Source organism: Mya arenaria, chromosome 3 (genome assembly GCF_026914265.1).
Source record: "Mya arenaria isolate MELC-2E11 chromosome 3, ASM2691426v1".
NCBI lineage: Eukaryota > Metazoa > Mollusca > Bivalvia > Myida > Myidae > Mya > Mya arenaria.
In genome coordinates this window covers 38,962,315-38,982,586 of record NC_069124.1, presented here as the reverse complement: position 1 = coordinate 38,982,586, position 20,272 = coordinate 38,962,315, and the positions used below count along the sequence as shown (strand labels likewise).

The 20,272-nt window shown below is 35.6% G+C and overlaps 1 protein-coding gene across 7 annotated transcripts in view; it reads right to left on the bottom strand.

Moving 5' to 3' along the window:
* Positions 1 to 20,272, bottom strand: part of LOC128227977 (uncharacterized) — a 186,304-nt gene that overhangs the window by 70,021 nt on the left and 96,011 nt on the right. Inside the window, exon 1 of one of the 7 annotated variants that reach the window (XM_052938979.1) lies at positions 12,179 to 12,216. The exons of 5 other annotated variants lie outside the window; for them this stretch is intronic. In XM_052938979.1, coding sequence (XP_052794939.1) covers positions 12,179 to 12,201 — 23 coding nt within the window. In that variant the 5' untranslated portion in view covers positions 12,202 to 12,216. Of the gene's footprint in view, positions 1 to 6,991; positions 7,108 to 12,178; positions 12,217 to 20,272 lie in introns of those variants that run through there. One more of the 7 variants, XM_052938980.1, reaches the window with a different exon arrangement.

The window sequence follows — 20,272 nt, the reverse complement described above, 5'->3', positions numbered from 1 at the left end:
CAGATTTTTTACCAGACTCATCCTATGATGACAGATCTGTTGACCAGACTCGTTTTATAATGACAGACCAGTTGACCAGACTTGCTCTATGATGACAGACCTGTTGACCAGACTCCTTCTATGATGACAGCTCTGTTGACCAGACTCGCTCCATGATGACAGACCTGTTGACCAGACTCGTTCTATGATGACAAATCTTTTGACCAGACTCGCTCTATGATGACAGATCTGTTGACCAGACTTGTCCTATGATGACAGATCTGTTGACCAGACTCATTCTATAATGACAGACCAATTGACCAGACTTGCTCTATGATGACAGACCTGTTGACCAGACTCCTTCTATGATGACAGTTCTGTTGACCAGACTCGCTCCATGATGACTGAACTGTTGACCAGACTCGCTCTATGATGACAAATCTGTTGACCAGACGTGCTTTATGATGACAGATCTGTTGACCAGACTTGTCTATGATGACAGATCTGTTGACCAGGCTCCCCTATAATGACAAACCTTTTGCCAGACTCGCTCTATGATGACAGATCTGTTGACCAGACTTGCTCTATGATGACAGACCTGTTGACCAGACTCACTCTATGATGACAGATCTGTTGACCAGACTCGTTCTATGATGACTGATCTGTTGACCAGACTTGCTCTATGATGACAGATCTTTTGACCAGACTAGCTCTATGATGACAGATCTGTTGACCAGACTCACTCTATGATGACAGACCTGTTGACCAGACTTGCTCTATGATGACAGACCTGTTGACCAGACTCACTCTATGATGACAGACCTGTTGACCAGACTTGCCCTTTGATGACAGATCTGGTGACCAGACTCGCTCAATGGAGACAGATCTGTTGACCAAACATCCTCCCACAAATGTTTGGACAGCTGTGGTCTAATGATTTTCACAGCAAATGTTGACCTCTATTATCAATTTCGTTTACTTTCTTTTTCTGTGCATTTATATTGGAAGTTCTGTAATAAAATGGTCTAGTACACACCTCCTGACCAGGGCTTCTAAATGTTTGGAGCCTCATTTGGTCCAGACGCGGCGACAATCCCCCCCCCTAAAAAAAACCTGTTCAAAAGTCTGATCATAGAAATGTCACACATTTTCGCGACGTGAATTCTGTCAATATTTTTTTGTGATGTGGCAATTCCTAAAGGGTCTCTAGAGCCATCATGGCTGATTTAGATAGTCATTGATACCAGCTTAATTCAAATGATTCTCATCAAATTCTGCTGCGTTTCTAACAAGAATGACTGCGATCATAATTAACTGCGGCCTGCGGGAAGCTGTCAGATGACAAACAAGTGAAACAGTATTATGATTTATTTGCTTAATGCTTCTACAGTGGGTCAACATTCAACTGATAATCTTGAATAATAATATATATCTAGATTTATAATCGGGGCTTCAAGCTATAAGTTTGATATCGACAACAAATTTTCCATTATTGTGTATTAAAATGACGTAAGCGGCGCACTCAGCTTTCAGACTCTGTAGTTAATCAAGCGTGTCGCTGTGATATCCTATATGACTAGGTTAATTAATCCGGATTTTAATGCTTTCGCGAATTAACAATGACAATTGCATTTATCTTTAAATACTGTTTTTACAATTTAATTTAACAGTTTGGTAATCAACAAACGGATATATCATGTATTGATCGACGACGACATACAGCATATTGCCATTTGAAAATATGGACCGATTTTAAAACTTTATCAGGATAGCTGCAAGCACATTATTTGTTTAATTGCGTCTTCTGCGACCTACCAAGACACGTGATTGGACCGATTGCATGCGTCTGCTTATTAACAGATATCAAGTGTTCAGCGTAGCGGAAAAAGTAGCTGGTCGCATTGGCCTGATAGTAACTAGGACACTTTTATTGGGGGTAATTTTGAATGTGTGAATACCCCAAGAATGTTTGTGTATTACAATTCCTATTTGACTCAGTGTAAAATAGATGTGGTTTCCATAATTGGCCGATCATCTTCCGGAAGCAAGACGGAAAGCTTCTTGTATGATTCTGGCTCAGTTTATCATCAGTAAGTGTTGCTCATACGCTGATTTTATGACATGATAACTTTTTTTACTTTTATTATTTAATATTTTGCATGCGTTATATTTGTAGTGTGATAAGTTCATACAAAATGAAATAAAAAGAACAAATCAAAGTTTTTCCAAGTACAGTTTTTAGGCTGTTGGCCGCTTAGCTGCAGACTTTTATAACTGTATCTCAGAATTTACCATGGGCAGATTGACTTATCATATATAACTTTTGACGAATTAATGCACGCACAGGTGTATCAACCCCAGCGCTGTAAGAACAGCGACCTTTCTTACATTAACATTCGCATCTAAATTACCTTCTTACCAATCTGCTTCAATAGCAGCGGACTGCGTTTTGCATATTAAGTAGCTTGCTAATATCAACACTGTTAGGAGTATTCCTAATATGTTATGCAGTTGATAAAGTGCGAAAAAACTCATTAAACTCATAGAAAAATCTAATCTAATATTGATGAGTTACAAAATGCAATATAAATAGCAGAATAAGCAAAGAGTTTGAAAATGAATGTGTGATGAATCAAAACAAATACATGTATATATTTATGTTTAGATTTTGGCTGCAGCAGGGGAACTAGATACATGTACTATCAGTTAAAAATAGAATCTGGGTCATCGGATTCGGACAGGTTAATTCCCTGGATCTGTTAAAACCGGTGAAAATCATGGATCATATTGAGGATGCAATTAAATGCTCATTTAGCTAAGATATCAAACCAAAATATTTTAAGTGAAATTATCATATATCAATGTTAATTTGTTTTAAAATTACAGGACCATACTCACAAAATGTTGCAGGAGCAAATGCCTTTCAATGCTTTAAGCGCTTGGATTGCTACTCCATGCGGTTGCCATACCTAGTTTGTCAACAAAATCAAGCAAAAGGCAGAGTGTGTCAAAATCCTGCAATGTTTTGTCTTGAATATTTGCATAGTTACGCTTCTGTTATGCAATGTGTACTGTATGTTTAAATATAGTTTCAGCAATGTTTAAATGGTTTTAATCAAAAGTTTCCTATGTGTGATGAATTTCTCATCTCCATGTCAGTGATAACATGAGTAAATTATCTAATCATTGCAACAGTGGTATGTCCACATTCTTAAATGATAAGATGCACTCCATATAATGGATATAATAAAACAGTGAAATGGTTATGGATACAAAACATTTAAATTTAAACACAAAAACAATTCAATGAATACAAACGTTCATTTTCAAATTCAAAACATTTCAAAGAATTAAAAGAAAAGTTTAGATAACATTTTACTTTTCAGTCCTTTAAGCAGAACTCAATAATATGTAACTATTTTTTATGTAAGATTATGTACATATGAGGGCGTCTTAATTATCATCAGGCCTGCCACAAAATTCATAAGATCAAGAATAGTAATAAATTGCGTTTAAGTCATGATATCAGATGAATTAAAAGCAATATCTGCACATTCATTTAGCGTAAGCTGTGGTATTGGGTGTCCTGAATCAAACAATTTGTTAAGCAATATTACTGCATAGAATTACCAATTAAAAAAACAGATTGCATGTTTAAAATTGTTACCTTTATATTTAAAGCTAATATATTAAAGGAACTATAATTGTGCACAAGACATTCTCACATAATCAGGAAAAAAGAAGACCCACTTTGCATATATCAACCTTACTTGGTGTTTTTCTCATTAAATGATAAAATGAAACTATCCTTTATCACATCAGTGTTTTAGTATATTTTTGTTGCAAATGATATCAATCAGGTAGAAGATATGCAGATTGCATAAAAATAGAAATATCCCACAAGGCCACATGCCAATATTTCATGTATTTTGCATTCAATCCAGTATTTTGAGGTAGGTTTTATGGTTTTGTTCCTTCTGCTATTCAATAGAATGAAGAAACTGTCCCAAAGTGCTGCGTGCTCTTAATGGAATTAAAATAATCTCTTTGTAAACATTTAAGTTTCTTAAATTCAACAAAAAGGCAGACATTGCGCTTATATTTGATATGGAAACAAAACATGCACCTGAGGCATGTGATATAATAGATTGTGGTTATCGTTTACTTACATTTAGAATTATCTTCAATAAAGAAAAGTATAAAATGATAATTCATTTTCTTCAAGATTAGTCAAAGACATATTTTACTCTGAAGCAGAAGTCATTGTTGATATGGAATTTCAATTAAAATGTAAACTTCTTACAAAAAAAAGCCATAATAGAAGACAGATTACTTTTCATTTTACCTAATGTATAAACAAACAATACTGAGGATGTCTATATGAAACCTGCCATTAGAGAAGATTAATGCATGATTATAACAGCATAACATCTTTGACTAAGGCCTAAAAAAAATAATTGTTTGGTTAGGGTTACATCCTTTTCAAAAATAGGTAGGGTAGGTAGGCTTTTTTTTATTATTTTTTTTTATTAGGCTTAGATAAGAATGTCATTTTCATCATTGGAGAATGGTGTTAAAGTTATCTTCTATATAAGCAATTAAGGTTTTAAACTACATATTGAAAAGCCAAAAAAAAAAGATTTTTTTTTTTTTTTTTTTTTTAGTTTTTCAATTTTTTTTTCAAACTGACTATAAAAACGTTAGGGTCGGCGCCTATTCCGTAGGTAGGGTCGGGTAACCCGAACCGAATGTATTTTTTTTTTAGGCCTTAGGTAACATTTAGAGCATAAAGGCATATAGCTCTCCGACAAGATGACTGAATGAGCAATGTGAAAATTGGAGCAAAATGGTTGTATTTTTGTAGTATAAGTTGTTTTTTGAACAACAGTTTTGTGGGTAACATTATAACATAAGCTTTAGTTAAAAACAAAATTTGAAAGTTTCTGTGCATTTTCTTCTATCAAGAAGAACCATGACTGAGCATTTGTAGAGCAAAATATTTTCCAAGCACGTTCTTTTATTAGCACAAATTCCAAGGTGATTTTTATTTCAGAGCAAGCCATTTTCTAAGTATAGGTTAAAAGTAATTCTAATGACATCTTTTTGAAAGAAACTGCCATTTTAACCGGCTTTTTTAATCATGCATTGAGGTCAGGATCGGATTAATTTGGTTTGGACAATAACACAATTTAGGCAGTCCCACGTTTACACGTGTAAATGGCATCGTGTTGTTTTACGGCTGTAAACGCTTACAAAATAACAGACCGTTAACGGTCATGTGATTAAAAAGCTTGCGAAAATATTTCCAGTATTCTCCGTGTTGTGTAATAAGCTAGCAATAATGGACGACAGGCAAACAGTCTGCAGTGTGGCAACATTTCACTTAATTTGAAAAAGATGGTCATATGATGGTTTAGTGCAATTTCTGTGGAACGGAATCGTCATATTTGGGGGAAAATACAGGGACAATGACGAATCATTTGAGGCATGTCCACAAATCTCTTAAAAAATAAACCGTAGTATTTGTTTATATAAACAGTTACTAATAATTCCATCTTAAAACATGCTGATTTACAATAATTTGCTTTTTTCCTGAAGTTAAATAGTAACAGAATTTTTGAATAAGTATTTTTTTATTGTTTCTCCTAAAGACGACCCCATGATAAAAATAGAAAATCATTACATGTGTGTAAACAGCGTAAATATGAATGAACGATCGGGAAAATAATATTGCATTAATTTGCGCAAAGATTTATGATATACTGGTAAACAGAAAGTTTGATTTGGATACTTCAGACTATTTAATACATGCAGACTAGAGTACTAGCTGGTATTTTTTCATTTGTAAAACTTGTATAATGAGTCAATGAAACATGTAGATATCTACTGTATATGTGCCCATACAGACAGGTATTTATTTACTGCGACATTTAATAAACAACATTTTATTTCGTTTCATTTCATTTTTTTATGTCCCCGTGTACATGTTAACAAAAAAAACCATGGAAGCCTTAAACACAAGTTCAAAGTATAAGTTCAAGTTTATTAAGTAATTTCTTCATTTGATTTGATTAAATTCATTAATGGTAGCATTCTGTAATCTACATGATGCAAGACATTGAGGCCGCCTCTAAAGCAGGTCAATGTATCCATGGTTTTAACTTGTGCAATTCAACTGTTCTGGATGTTTTCATATCATCAAACTAGCACAAATTGTTTATGCCAAACAAATCGGAATAATACATTCATCTTGAAGCAAACAATAACAAAAACTACTAACCATCATACACATTATGAAATTTCATATCAACATTTCAATACACAAAAAATTAGTCCATCCAATATCAATTGAATAGATCGAATGATTGGTGCTTAAAATTCATAATGAAATATAATACCAATAATGGCTTGGTATGGCAAATCCTATTTAGGATATGTTAATACCAAAGCCTACTAAAAAACAGGGTTTTATTAATTACACATGATTACACTAATCCATATTTCCATAGGTCTCGTACAGTACCCCTGTTGTATCCAAAGATTTAAAATGAAGGCGCACTGGCACACAAAATGGCAACCAGTAGTTTTAATATCTTAATAACGGTAAACTAATTGATTTATGTCTATTAATTTAATCCTTTTTCAACAGATTTTTACAATAGAAACAAAATAGTTTTTGAAACAGGTGTTTTATGACAAACTTAAATCAACCAATAACAGACTATAAGTTTGAGATAAAATATTGCCATCTATGGTATAATGAGTGAGCAACCATATCTGTTTACCAAATTTAAGAGATACACATGTACTTCTATGCTGATATGACCAATGCTATCAATACATATGCTTGGATACTTTTTATAAGAATCAAACACAAACAAACCCTGAGTACTTCCACCCTCACAAACTATTTGTCCAGGGTTGAATATCTACATGTAGCGACAAATCATCTTAAATTCCATTTAATGATAATTTTTGCCTGCTTCAGTATCGAAGAATGTAAACCACTCACCTGTACGATTAATGAGATTATTCCAAATTCATCAAAATATTTCATTCACAGCTACTAATCTTATCAAAATGTTATGCACAAAAGACACAAAACTCTCCGAATGATGTTTGAAATAGGAGGTCAATAAAGTCAGCATGTTCAATATCACTTTAAATTTGTACTGAACAGTTTATCCATTTTATCAAATGGTGTCGATTTTATAAACATTCCTCTATCTGCCAGCAATGAAGTAGGAAAACCAATATTACATATATCAAGTTAATACTTCAGCCTGGAATGTCTTGATAGTTCACAATCTCCTTAATTTAATGCACTTAATCAGTAATTATTTCTGACTACTACATTTTAAGTCCCAATAAATGATGGGGGGGAAAAATCATTTTCAACCTCCAAGTTCTTTCGTAATGGCAAATTTCAGCTTCTGGTCTGGCAAATTTCAGCTTCTGGTCTGGCAAATTTCAGCTTCTGGTCTGGCAAATTTCAGCTTCTGGTCTGGCAAATTTCAGCTTCTGGTCGGTGCATTTTGTTTGAATACGCCGTAAAGGTCAATCTTACTAGCATAAAAGTTATATTTTTCTTGCAGATGGGAATTTTACCTTATCAGAACAGTAAAAATTATAAGATTATCTAAATTATTTTAGGAACAATGCTCTATTGATTAGGTCCTTTTGGAATTGATGATTTTTTGCACCTGTTTACCTTATATTTATTTATATATTATACTAATTTTCTTTCATGAAAAATAGTGGAATAATTTTTTTAACTGACATGTATTCACTATCTTGACAGAAATAAATAAATAATACAAATAAAAAACAATATTAAAAATAAGAAAATATGAAAAAGTGTGTATTACTGTATCCAGCTGGCAATGTGACGAGCAACTGTGATAATACATATTCCAAATTATATGCACTTGAATAAAAATGATCATGATAAACCGATACAGCATAAAATGGTGCAAAATATTGGTCCTCTGAGTTCCAAGAAAAAGAAAATCAATGATTCTAATTTTCATATTTTCCACAGGTAGCAGAAGCAGGTAGCCATGGAAACCAGATGACAACAAAAATCAATGATTCTAATTTTTATATTTTCCACAGGTAGCAGAAGCAGGTAGCCATGGTAACCAGATGACAACAAATTGAACATTGTAAGTCTGCGATCACTAATCACTTTGTGTTTTTATCATATAGAAAGCTGCAGCCAAAGACAGAGAGGAATTAGGCATAACGAGAGACTTTCTGAGCTCATTTCTGTGTGAAAACAGTGGTTAAACAACTAGAGGTTTTAGTCTTAAAAAACAACCTTCTTGTAAATGAATATAACCTCTCTTTTTTCTGCTAATTGCATTTTAACAACTTATATGTTTTGACAGACAGGTAAGATTTATTGGGACGGCAGCTGAGGATCAGGATAGGGTAAGTCAAGATTATTTACAAGAGCAGTTAGTTCTGGCAAGGGTGAGTCCAGATTAGTTACTAGAGTAGTTAGATCAGGCAAGAGTGAGTCAAGATTAGTTACTAGAGTAGTTAGTTCAGGCAAGGGTGAGTCAAGATTAGTTACTAGAGTAGTTAGATCAGGCAAGGGTGAGTCAAGATTAGTTACTAGAGTAGTTAGATCAGGCAAGGGTGAGTCAAGATTAGTTACTAGAGTAGTTAGATCAGGCAAGGGTGAGTCAAGATTAGTTACTAGAGTAGTTAGATCAGGCAAGAGTGAGTCAAGATTAGTTACAAGGGTAGTTAGATCAGGCAAGGGTGAGTCAAGATTAGTTCCTAGAGTAGTTAGTTCAGGCAAGGGTGAGTCAAGATTAGTTACTAGAGTAGTTAGATCAGGCAAGGGTGAGTCAAGATTAGTTACTAGAGTAGTTAGTTCAGGCAAGGGTGAGTCAAGATTAGTTACTAGAGTAGTTAGATCAGGCAAGAGTGAGTCAAGATTAGTTACTAGAGTAGTTAGATCAGGCAAGAGTGAGTCAAGATTAGTTACTAGAGTAGTTAGATCAGGCAAGAGTGAGTCAAGATTAGTTACTAGAGTAGTTAGATCAGGCAAGAGTGAGTCAAGATTAGTTACTAGGGTAGTTAGATCAGGCAAGAGTGAGTCAAGATTAGTTACTAGAGTAGTTAGATCAGGCAAGGGTGAGTCAAGATTAGTTACTAGAGTAGTTAGTTCAGGCAAGGGTGAGTCAAGATTAGTTACTAGAGTAGTTAGATCAGGCAAGAGTGAGTCAAGATTAGTTACAAGGGTAGTTAGATCAGGCAAGGGTGAGTCAAGATTAGTTCCTAGAGTAGTTAGATTAGGCAAGGGTGAGTCAAGATTAGTTACTAGAGTAGTTAGATCAGGCAAGGGTGAGTCAAGATAAGTTACTAGAGTAGTTAGATCAGGCAAGGGTGATTCATGATTAGTTACTAGAGCAGTTAGTTCAGGCAAGGGTGAGTCAAGATTAGTTACTAGAGTAGTTAGATCAGGCAAGGGTGATTCATGATTAGTTACTAGAGCAGTTAGTTCAGGCAAGGGTGAGTCAAGATTAGTTACTAGAGTAGTTAGATCAGGCAAGGGTGAGTCAAGATTAGTTACTAGAGTAGTTAGATTAGGCAAGGGTGAGTCAAGATTAGTTACTAGAGTAGTTAGTTCAGGCAAGGGTGAGTCAAGATTAGTTACTAGAGTAGTTAGATCAGGCAAGAGTGAGTCAAGATTAGTTACTAGAGTAGTTAGATCAGGCAAGGGTGAGTCAAGATTAGTTCCTAGAGTAGTTAGATTAGGCAAGGGTGAGTCAAGATAAGTTACTAGAGTAGTTAGATCAGGCAAGGGTGGAAGTAGTCATGATTAGTTACTAGAGCAGTTAGATCAGGCAATTGTTGAAGTAGTTAAGATTAGTTACTAGAGCAGTTAGATCAGGCAAGGGTTGAAGTAGTCAAGATTAGTTACTAGAGCAGGTTAGATCAGGCAAGGGTTGAAGTAGTCAAGATTAGTTACTAGAGCAGTTAGATCAGGCAAGGGTGGAAGTAGTCAAGATTAGTTACTAGAGCAGTTAGATCAGGCAAGGGTTGAAGTAGTCAAGATTAGTTACTAGAGCAGTTAGATCAGGCAAGGGTGGAAGTAGTCAAGATTAGTTACTAGAGCAGTTAGATCAGGCAACGGTGAAAGTAGTCAAGATTAATTACTAGAGCAGTTAGATCAGGCAATGGTTGAAATAGTCAAGATTAGTTACTAGAGCAGTTAGATCAGGCAACGGTGAAAGTAGTCAAGATTAATTACTAGAGCAGTTAGATCAGGCAAGGGTTGAGGTAGTCATGATTAGTTACTAGAGCAGTTAGATCAGGCAAGGGTGAATGTAGTCAAGATTAGTTACTAGAGCAGTTAGATTAGGCAAGAGTAGAAGTAGTCATGATAAGTTACTACAGCAGTTAGATCAGGCAAGGGTGAAAGTAGTCAAGATTAGTTACTAGAGTAGTTAGATCAGGCAAGGGTGAAAGTAGTCAAGATTAGTTACTAGAGCAGTTAGATCAGGCAAGGGTTGAAGTAGTTATGATTAGTTACTAGAGTAGTTAGATCAGGCAAGGGTGAAAGTAGTCAAGATTAGTTACTAGAGCAGTTAGATCAGGCAAAGGTTGAAGTAGTCAAGATTAGTTACTAGAGCAGTTAGATCAGGCAAGGGTGGAAGTAGTCAAGATCAGTTACTAGAGCAGTTAGATCAGGCAAGGATGACAGTAGTCAAGATTAGTTACTAGAGCAGTTAGATCAGGCAAGGGTTGAAGTAGTCATGATTAGTTACCAGGAACTAGAGCAGTTAGATCAGGCAAAGGTTGAAGTAGTCATGATTAGTAACTACAGCAGTTAGATCAGGCAAGGGCGAAAGTAGTCATGATTAGTTACTAGAGTAGTTAGATCAGGCAAGGGTGGAAGTAGTCAAGATCAGTTACTAGAGCAGTTAGATCAGGCAAGGGTGACAGTAGTCAAGATAAGTTACTAGAGCAGTTAGATCAGGCAAGAGTGAAAGTAGTCAAGATTAGTTACTAGAGTAGTTAGATCAGGCAAGGGTGGAAGTAGTCAAGATCAGTTGCTAGAGCAGTAAGATCAGGCAAGGGTGACAGTAGTCAAGATTAGTTACTAGAGCAGTTAGATAAGGCAAGAGTGACAGTAGTCAAGATTAGTTATTACAGTAGTTAGATCAGGCAAGGGTGAAAGTAGTCAAGATTAGTTTAGAGCAGTTAGATCAGGCAAGAGTGAAAGTAGTCAATATAAGTTATTACAGTAGTTAGATCAGGCAAGGGTGAAAGTAGTCAAGATAAGTTATAACAGTAGTTAGATCAGGCAAGGGTGAAAGTAGTCAAGATTAGTTACTAGAGTTACTAGAGATACCAAGTGGTTCCAGTTCAAGTCTGTTTCCTTGGCCTTACACTGTGAATTATTATTGTTGAACATCCCTCTTAAGGACTCTTGATGAAACAGTTGCCCGGTCTTGAAATACCCAGAAATCAGATTGAAGTGCAATTCTACAAGCTATCAACTTTTGTTACATTCAAACTAAACAAAATATTAGAATGACCTTAACCAAGGACATTCTATTGACTGGACATCCTTGACTTCCAGTAACATTCCTCATTGATTCCACCTCCCTAGATCTAAATTATAGACATCTGAAAGTGTAATCTGACCTTTCTCTTCAAGATAACCATGTAATATTTAACTTGAGCACAGCATTAGTTTCTCTCACATTCTCCAATTCAATATATTGAATAGCCAATGTTTGCAGAGATGAATTTTAGTATCAATGAACAACCACAATGTTTCTCAGCTATTGGTTTTGTAATTCAATTTATTTACCAGATACAGTACATTTCATGGTGATTGTCTTTAAACCTTGCAAACACAGCAGGTAGGAACAGACTGATACACTGCTATACAATATAAATTAAAGACCTATACAAAAAAGCACCCAAAAGCAGACATCAACGCTTGTCTGTCTATAAGGGGCATAACTCAACAATGATTAAAGCCAAGGTGTGTTGTGTAGTTGTTTGCACAATGAAGCCAACAACAAACGAAAGCTATGACAATGCCTCGTCTCGTTTACTTCGAAAAACAATATATCAATAATGAATGTTTATTATTTGCAGAAGGCGAATTAAGGTCCGAAATGTTTGATTATAATATGCCCAGAAGTTATGATGAAACAAAGAAACTAACCTTTTTACAGGGAACTTAAGCATTACTACCTGCAAACTTGTTTGGATTCATACTTTCCTATGGTTAGCGATTATCACATGTCAAAATCTTTAATTTTTCGTCACAAACATTGTATCACACCATCTTATAGAATTTTGTCACAAACACTTTGTCACATCATCTCATAGAATTTTATTACAAATTTCCAAATTGTCAATGTCATTCCTTTTATGATTACAATCCGTTTCTTGTTTCTAATACCTACAATATTCTCAGTGATCGTCCAGCACTTTTCTACAAGAGTAAAACCATTCTTGTTTGACATAAGAAATCATCGCAAAACCCGATATTAAAATTTTCTGCTTTAACTGTCACTATATAGCATGTGACGGATTTTCTGGTATTCCATTGTGAATTAATGGTGCGAAGTAAGAACAAGCTATGAACAGGAACAAAAACACTTAAAAATCCCTGAATTGATAACCTTGTAACAGGGTTAGTTTTTTAAAACAATGTCCTCTTTGCATTTCAAAAAAAATGACAAGCATATATTACATATCAATAAAAGGGAGATAATATATAATAATTTAAATTCCAATTTTAAAGTTTTGTACTTAAGTGCCAATTAAAGACAGAAATTAAAGTGATTGGCATGTTTGCTCAAATTGTTAGGCCAGCTTCATTTGATTTCATAATAATGATGCCAATCAAGCAAATCTAATTGAATAGCGAATTGAGCAAAATGGAGCCAAGCAAACAAACCAAGGTGTGAAATTCTTACCTGGGACATTGAAAATGACGTTGAGCCAAGCAAACAAATCAAGGTGTGAAATTCTTACCTGGGACATTGAAAATGACAATAGCCAAGCAAACAAAGATAAGAGTGAAATTCTTATAAGGGACAGCTAAAATGACATTGAGCATCGAGGAAAAATGACCCTGGAAGTATCGAGCCATCCAATCAAATTTTATATGAACATATAACAAGAGGGCCATGATGGCCCTAAATCGCTCACATGAGTAAAAGAGTTTAACCTTTGTAATCATTATAGATTGTTTCTCAAAGTAAATTGAACAAGAGCTGTCACAGTATGTGACGAATGCGCCCGAATGTGACATTGTCCTATGAGCAAGTACATAAAAAGTTGATCTTGCCATTACGTGTCAAATACATATGGCAAGTCATTTTAAATTGCCTCTGAACATAAAAAAGATCACCCATACTTGACAGCTTACACTCTTATGTCCTCACTTTCAGCAATCCATTGTGAATAAACACTTGGTGTATCTTTCACCTTGGAGGTAGGGACATGGGTCTTGCACACGACACGTCCTCTTGGTATGTCGAACAGAGAGAAAGATACAGCCCAGACACGACAACCTATACTCTATGTCCTTATATGCTGCATTCCATTGTAAATAAACACCAAAGTGTTACCTTGAACTTAGAGGGAGGGACACAGGTCTTGCACGCGACATGTCGTCTTAGTATGTCAAACACACATGGCAAGTTATTTTAAAATATGTCCATACCAGAGAAAGTAACAGCACGGACACGAGTTATTGAGTCAGACACATGACTGGACTTGTCACAGTTTCCTGCACACTGACAGGACTTGGTGATTGACTGCACACTGACAGGATTTTGTTCAGTTGCCTGCACACTGACAGGACTTGATGATTGACTGCACACTGAAAGAATTTGATTCTCACCTGCACACTGAAGAGACTTTGTTGAGTTGCCTGCGCACCACACTGACAGGACTTGATAATTGAATGCACACTGACAGCACTTGGTACAGATACTTGCACTCTGGAAGGACTTTTTTCAGTTGCCTGCACACTGACAGGAGTTTGTTCAATTGCCTGCACACTGACAAAACTATGTTATATTGCTTGCACACTGAAAGAACTTTTAGTATAGATACACAAACAACAAACAGTGCACCATCCAATAAAAGCCAATAAACTGCCTTAAGCTCTAAAAAATCAAATATCAGATCACATTCAACACCTGAAAATTAATATCATGATCACCCATCAAGGACAGCATCACATTCCTTCTATTGTTAATAAGGTGGTGGTGTTAGTAGTTTAAACTCCGGGTCCCGGCGTGAGCACATTGAAGGGTCCCAGAGTGACAGTTTAACCACCGCACACCTATCCTGGGCATTGTTATGTCATATCATATATTATTGTTAATAATATATGTATGTTTCTTTATATACGTTATAAGTGAATAACAAGTACTATCCACACAAAAGATAAGAATGTAGCATCTGCATGAACAATAATCTATATGAAGTTCAATGGAAAAGTCTGATTATTAAATTTATTTTTAAGTAAAAATGAAATTTCTTCTAAAGAATAAAGTGTTTAATAATTATTTGAATCTATGAACCTAAAAAAAGAACAATAATTACCTCAGAAGTGACTATGTTGAAGACTTAATAAAATTTGAAATATATTCCCTTGTTACTAAAAATAGAAAGTAGTGGAATCTCCAACAAAAAGAGGGCCATATAGCAAGACTTGCTGCCCTTGCTTCAAGGGTAAACTTTCCATAACTATCAGATTTTAACAAAATGTATTTATAATGGGCTGAGGCCAATTTTTCCCCAGGGGCATAATTTGAATAAACATGGTAGATAACCAATCGACAATGTTAAACACTAAATGTTTAAGCACTAGGCATCATAATATTTGCCAAAAAAAGTTTTGTAATTTTCCTTTAGGTTGCCATTGCAACCAGAGTTCTGCATAGAATTCATTTCTTTGAACAATTTTGAAAAAGCACCAACCAAGGATCATTCCTATGAAGTTTCATCAAAATTGTCCAAGCGGTTTAGGAGAAGATGATGATTATAACCAATTGTTGACATTTTCCTTTAGGTTGCTATGGCAACCAGAGTTCTGCATGGAATTCATTTCATTGAACAATATTGAAAAAGCACCAACCAAGGATCATTCCTATGAAGTTTCATCAAAATTGTCCAAGCGGCTTAGGAGAAGAAGTCATGATTTTAACCAATTGTTGACGCCAAACGACAGACCAAAAATTTCCAAACTTGAGAAATAACCTTAATAACAAATCTTTGACAATTAGCTGACCTGTATGAAGAATTCAGAGATTAAACCTAGAACCGGGTTGATCCAAAGTCTCAGATATGGCTAACATGAGAGTTTCGATTGCCTGTCATTGCTTGTTTCTTCATAGTACTTATATTTACACCAATAGTTCATTATTTCATTCAAGAGTTGTTAAAAAAAATTCTTCATTTCATTTAAGAAAACGTTTTAGTAATCCGTTCTTACCCATTCTGTGAATAGAACGACCCGACTATAACCTGAAACATTTTTTTCAAATGAAGTCACAATAACGCGGGAAAAGATCAACCACTTGAAATCACTTTAAAACGTAAAATTGAAACACTTCTGGTACCATTATATTTAAAATATAATAAACTAACACTTTTAAAAATGTTGATCTATATTTTACGGGACCTGCAGACACAATACAACCAAAAACAAGATCAATAGCTTTCATGTATATTGTTATGCAATGAATTACGATCCGAACATATCCGAAGATGTTGCGTTCATCGATTGATGAACGCAATTGCTGAAAGGCAGTTCATGTAAGGAATGGAAGTTGAGGTGTTAATATTCTTTAATAACATTTTATTGGAATAATTATAAGAATGTCATGACTTTACAATCATGAAATTACAATGCATTAATTAGAACAAATTTTGAAGATACTTCAGCATAATTATGTATAAGGTATTCATGAAGAAACAAAAAACTGCTCAAAGCAAAAATGAATTAAAAGTGTGAAATAAAACATGTCAAAGCACTACTGTTATTCACACTATGTTACAACACAACCACATGATTAACGCAACAAACAGCGCAGAAAATCCACGAATACATAAACTTTCAATTATAGTCATACTAGCATATTTAAAAGCCCATTTATTTACAAACAACCCAAATTATTTGACCATAAACTTGTATAACATCGCCATTAACCACAATTGAGTCAAAGTGGAAATTGTTCCCCAACTTCCAAATCGCCTGGGCAACGTAGTCATGTGACCACAAGCTATGAGGGTAATCTGCAGATTTAGTATGTTTACGCTTGGGCAGAAAGATTGCACATTCCACAAAAGGTCAAATTATGGCCGAGGGTGTATATATTGGGTGTAACTTAATATTTATTCGAAAGTCATATTAACACTGAAGAAGTTGCAATGAAAAATTTCTCTTTTTAACAGAAGGGTGCAAAAAACAATAGCTATCATGTACAAAGTTATGTTTCACAAAGAAGTTTAAAGATTAAAAAAAAATATACAAATGACAATTTGTACAAAGATTAGTGTTTTACCTAAGATGTTAAAGAGAAAAAAATCATAACCAAACAAGAGCTGTCACAGTATGTGACGAATGCCCCCAAATGTGACATTGACCTATGAACAAGGTCAGTACATGAAAAGTGAAAGATCAAACAAATACATATGGCAAGTTATTTTAAATTGCCTCTGAACATAAAAAATACCACCCATACTTGACAACCTACATTCTTATGTCCTTATATTCAGCATGTCATTGTGAATAAACACTAAGTGTATCTTTCACCTTAGAGGTAGGGACATGGGTCTTGCTCGTGACACGTCGTCTTGGTATGTCAAACACATGTGGCAAGTTATTTTAAAATCTGTCCATACAAGGGAAAGTTACAGCCCAGACACGACAACCTATACTCTATGTCCTTATATGCAGCATTCCATTGTGAATAAACACTAAGTGTGACCTTGACCTTAGAAGTAGGGACACGGTTCTTGCACGCGACACGTCGTCTTGGTATGTCCAACACATGTGGCAAGTTATTTTAAAATCTGTCAATACAAGGGAAAGTTACAGCCCGGACACTACAACCTATACTCTATGTCCTTATATGCAGCATTCCATTGTGAATAAACACTAAGTGTGACCTTGACCTAAGAGGTAGGGCCACGAGTCTTGCACGCGACACGTCGTCTTGGTATGTCGAACACATGTGGCAATTTATTTTAAAATCTGTCCATACAAGGGAAAGTTACAGCCCGGACACGAGTTATTGAGCCGGACACACGGACAGACGGAAGGACGGACGGACAGTGCGATTTAATATGCCCACCTTCGGGAGCATAAAAACACCGAAATCAGAATAGCCTGTTTAGAACTAGGTCACCATTTTTTTATCAGTAAGGATATTTAACAAGAGCACCGCGAAACGGAGCATTATACGCCCGAAGAAGATTCGACTTGAGGTCCTTTTAATGTAGTGATGATTTGTATAAAGTTATTTGAAAATCGCTTTATTAGTTACCAAGTTATGGCCCGGACACGGAATTGCTAACGGACGAGTAACAAAGATGTGGCCCGGAAACAGAATTGCTAACGCCCCCCCCATGGTGATTCTAGCCTTTGAGGTATGGACCTGGAAATTGCGCGCGACACATCCTTTTAATGTAGTGATGATTTGTATAAAGTTATTTGAAAATCGCTTTATTAGTTACCAAGTTATGGCCCGGACACGGAATTGCTAACGGACGAGTAACAAAGATGTGGCCCGGACACAGAATTGCTAACGCCCCCCATTGGTGATTCTAGTCTTTGAGTTATGGCCTGGACATGGAATTGCTAACGTCCCCCCCCCATGGTGATTCTAGACTTTGAGGTATGGACCTGGAAATTGCATGAGGCACATCCTTTTAATGTAGTGATGATTTGTATAAAGTTATTTGAAAATCACTTTATTAGTAACAAAGATGTGGCCCGGACACAGAATTGCTAACGCCCCCCATGGTGATTCAAGTGTTTGGACCTGGAAATTGCGCGCGACACATCCTTTTAATGTAATGATGCTTTGTATAAAGTTATTTGAAAATGACTTTATTAGTGACCAAGTTGTGGCCCGGACACGGATTTGCTAATGCAGCCCCATGGTGATTCTAGTCTTTGAGGTATGGACCTGGAAATTGCGCGCGACACATCCTTTTAATGTAGTAATGATTTGTATAAAGTTATTTGAAAATCGCTTTATTAGTTACCAAGTTATGGCCCGGAAACAGAATTGCTAACGCCCCCCCATGGTGATTCTAGTCTTTGAGGTATGGACCTGGAAATTGCGCGCGACACATCCTTTTAATGTAATGATGCTTTGTATAAAGTTATTTGAAAATGACTATTAGTGACAAAGTTGTAACGCCCCCCCATGGTGATTCTAGTCTTTGAGGCATGGACCTGGAAATTGCGCGCGACACATCCTTTTAATGTAATGATGCTTTGTATAAAGTTATTTGAAAATGACTTTATTAGTGACAAAGTTGTGGCCCGGACACGGAATTGCTAACGCACCCCCATGGTGATTCTAGTCTTTGAGGTATAGACCTGGAAATTGCGCGCGACACATCCTTTTAATGTAGAGATGATTTGTATAAAGTTATTTGAAAATCGCTTTATTAGTTACCAAGTTATGGCCCGGACACGGAATTGCTAACGGACGGACAGACAGACGGACGGACAGACGGACAGACGATGGAGGCCATAACATAATACCACCCTTCGGGCGTATAAAAATCATAGAAAAAAAACCTGATAGTGATAAACTCCAAATCCCTCAGTAGTTTACATCCAGATATATATTACCTGTCTCCATGTAAAACATGTTTAACGAATGGTTAATAAAGACAACATAAACTGATCTTCAATCCTGTATACCTTAATTGCTTAGCAGGAAAATAAAGACGGATCATTGAACAAATGAGCGCATTACAAAACGTTTAGATCTGTGAGATATAATATGGCAAGCAGTTGAAACATCAACATTTTTTTTGTCTTCATGGTAACACTGTAGTGACAGTTTTCCAAACGATGGTTTTGATATATAAATGATGTTATGGTTTTCCGCGAGATGATTTTGAAGATATTGTCTTTTTTAATTAAGCAGGACTGATGATTTTGCTATAAAGGGCAATAGTTAACAAAGGCCCTTTGACGTCTCAATACAAATAACACAAGTCTGTTTTATACCGAAAGGGGTTTCTAAATAGCCACTATAGAGACCCTTACCAATAATGGTAAAAAAAAAATCAGGACAAACCTTTGCTTATCAGAATCCCAACAAATATTTAATGAACATTATCATTTACAAACACACCCATCAAAACTTCTATTATCAATGATGCGAAGTGGTCAACTGTCAATACAAATATCTGACCCCCAATGGCTGGTCAACCTATCAACCCTGTTTTAATTAGTTATCAGAGGTAAATTTTTGCCACTGTTGAGGTGTGTGGACAGGTGGACAAAAATGAATATTCCTGGGCATTAATTTATAAGCGTGATTGTGAAGACACTTCTTATTTGTGTTTTCAAAATATAATATCATTCAAATTAAATATCAAAAACAATTATCAACAATACTAAAATGTTGTTACACCTTTAAGAGTGCAAGTAATGCAAACATAGTCAATAAGATTATAACTAATTATTTTCTTAAAGATATATACAGAGAAAAACAAATCTAAAAGTAACAATCAGTGTCAATGACAATCAAAATATGAAAAATGTTCATCAGATGCAAATTCAATAGTTTAACTGCTAAATACTGTCAAAGCCATAACAGTACATGCCCCCCCTCGGGTCAATGAGACATTTTTCACCTGAAGTTTATCTGTGCCCTAGTTTTTGACCCCAGATAACCCATATTCCAACTTGAGCTAGCAATCAACGAAACAACCTTTCTGACTAATTTTTAGGATAGTTTGGACTGAACAAGTAGCCTCTAGAGTGTTAACACGATTTACTATTGTTGGGTGATATGACCTAGTTTTTCATCCAAAATGACCCATTTTCGATCTTGTCCGAGTAATTACTGGGACAAACATCCTGACCAAGTTTCGTGACAATTGAGGCAAAAATGTTACCACTAAAGTGTTAACAAACTATGTGTGGACAGACGACGGACAACAGACAACGGACATTCATCAATCCTAATAGCTCACCCTCAGCCTACGGCTAAGGTAAGATAAAAAGTTATGAAAATTGATGAAAGAAATTATGATTAAA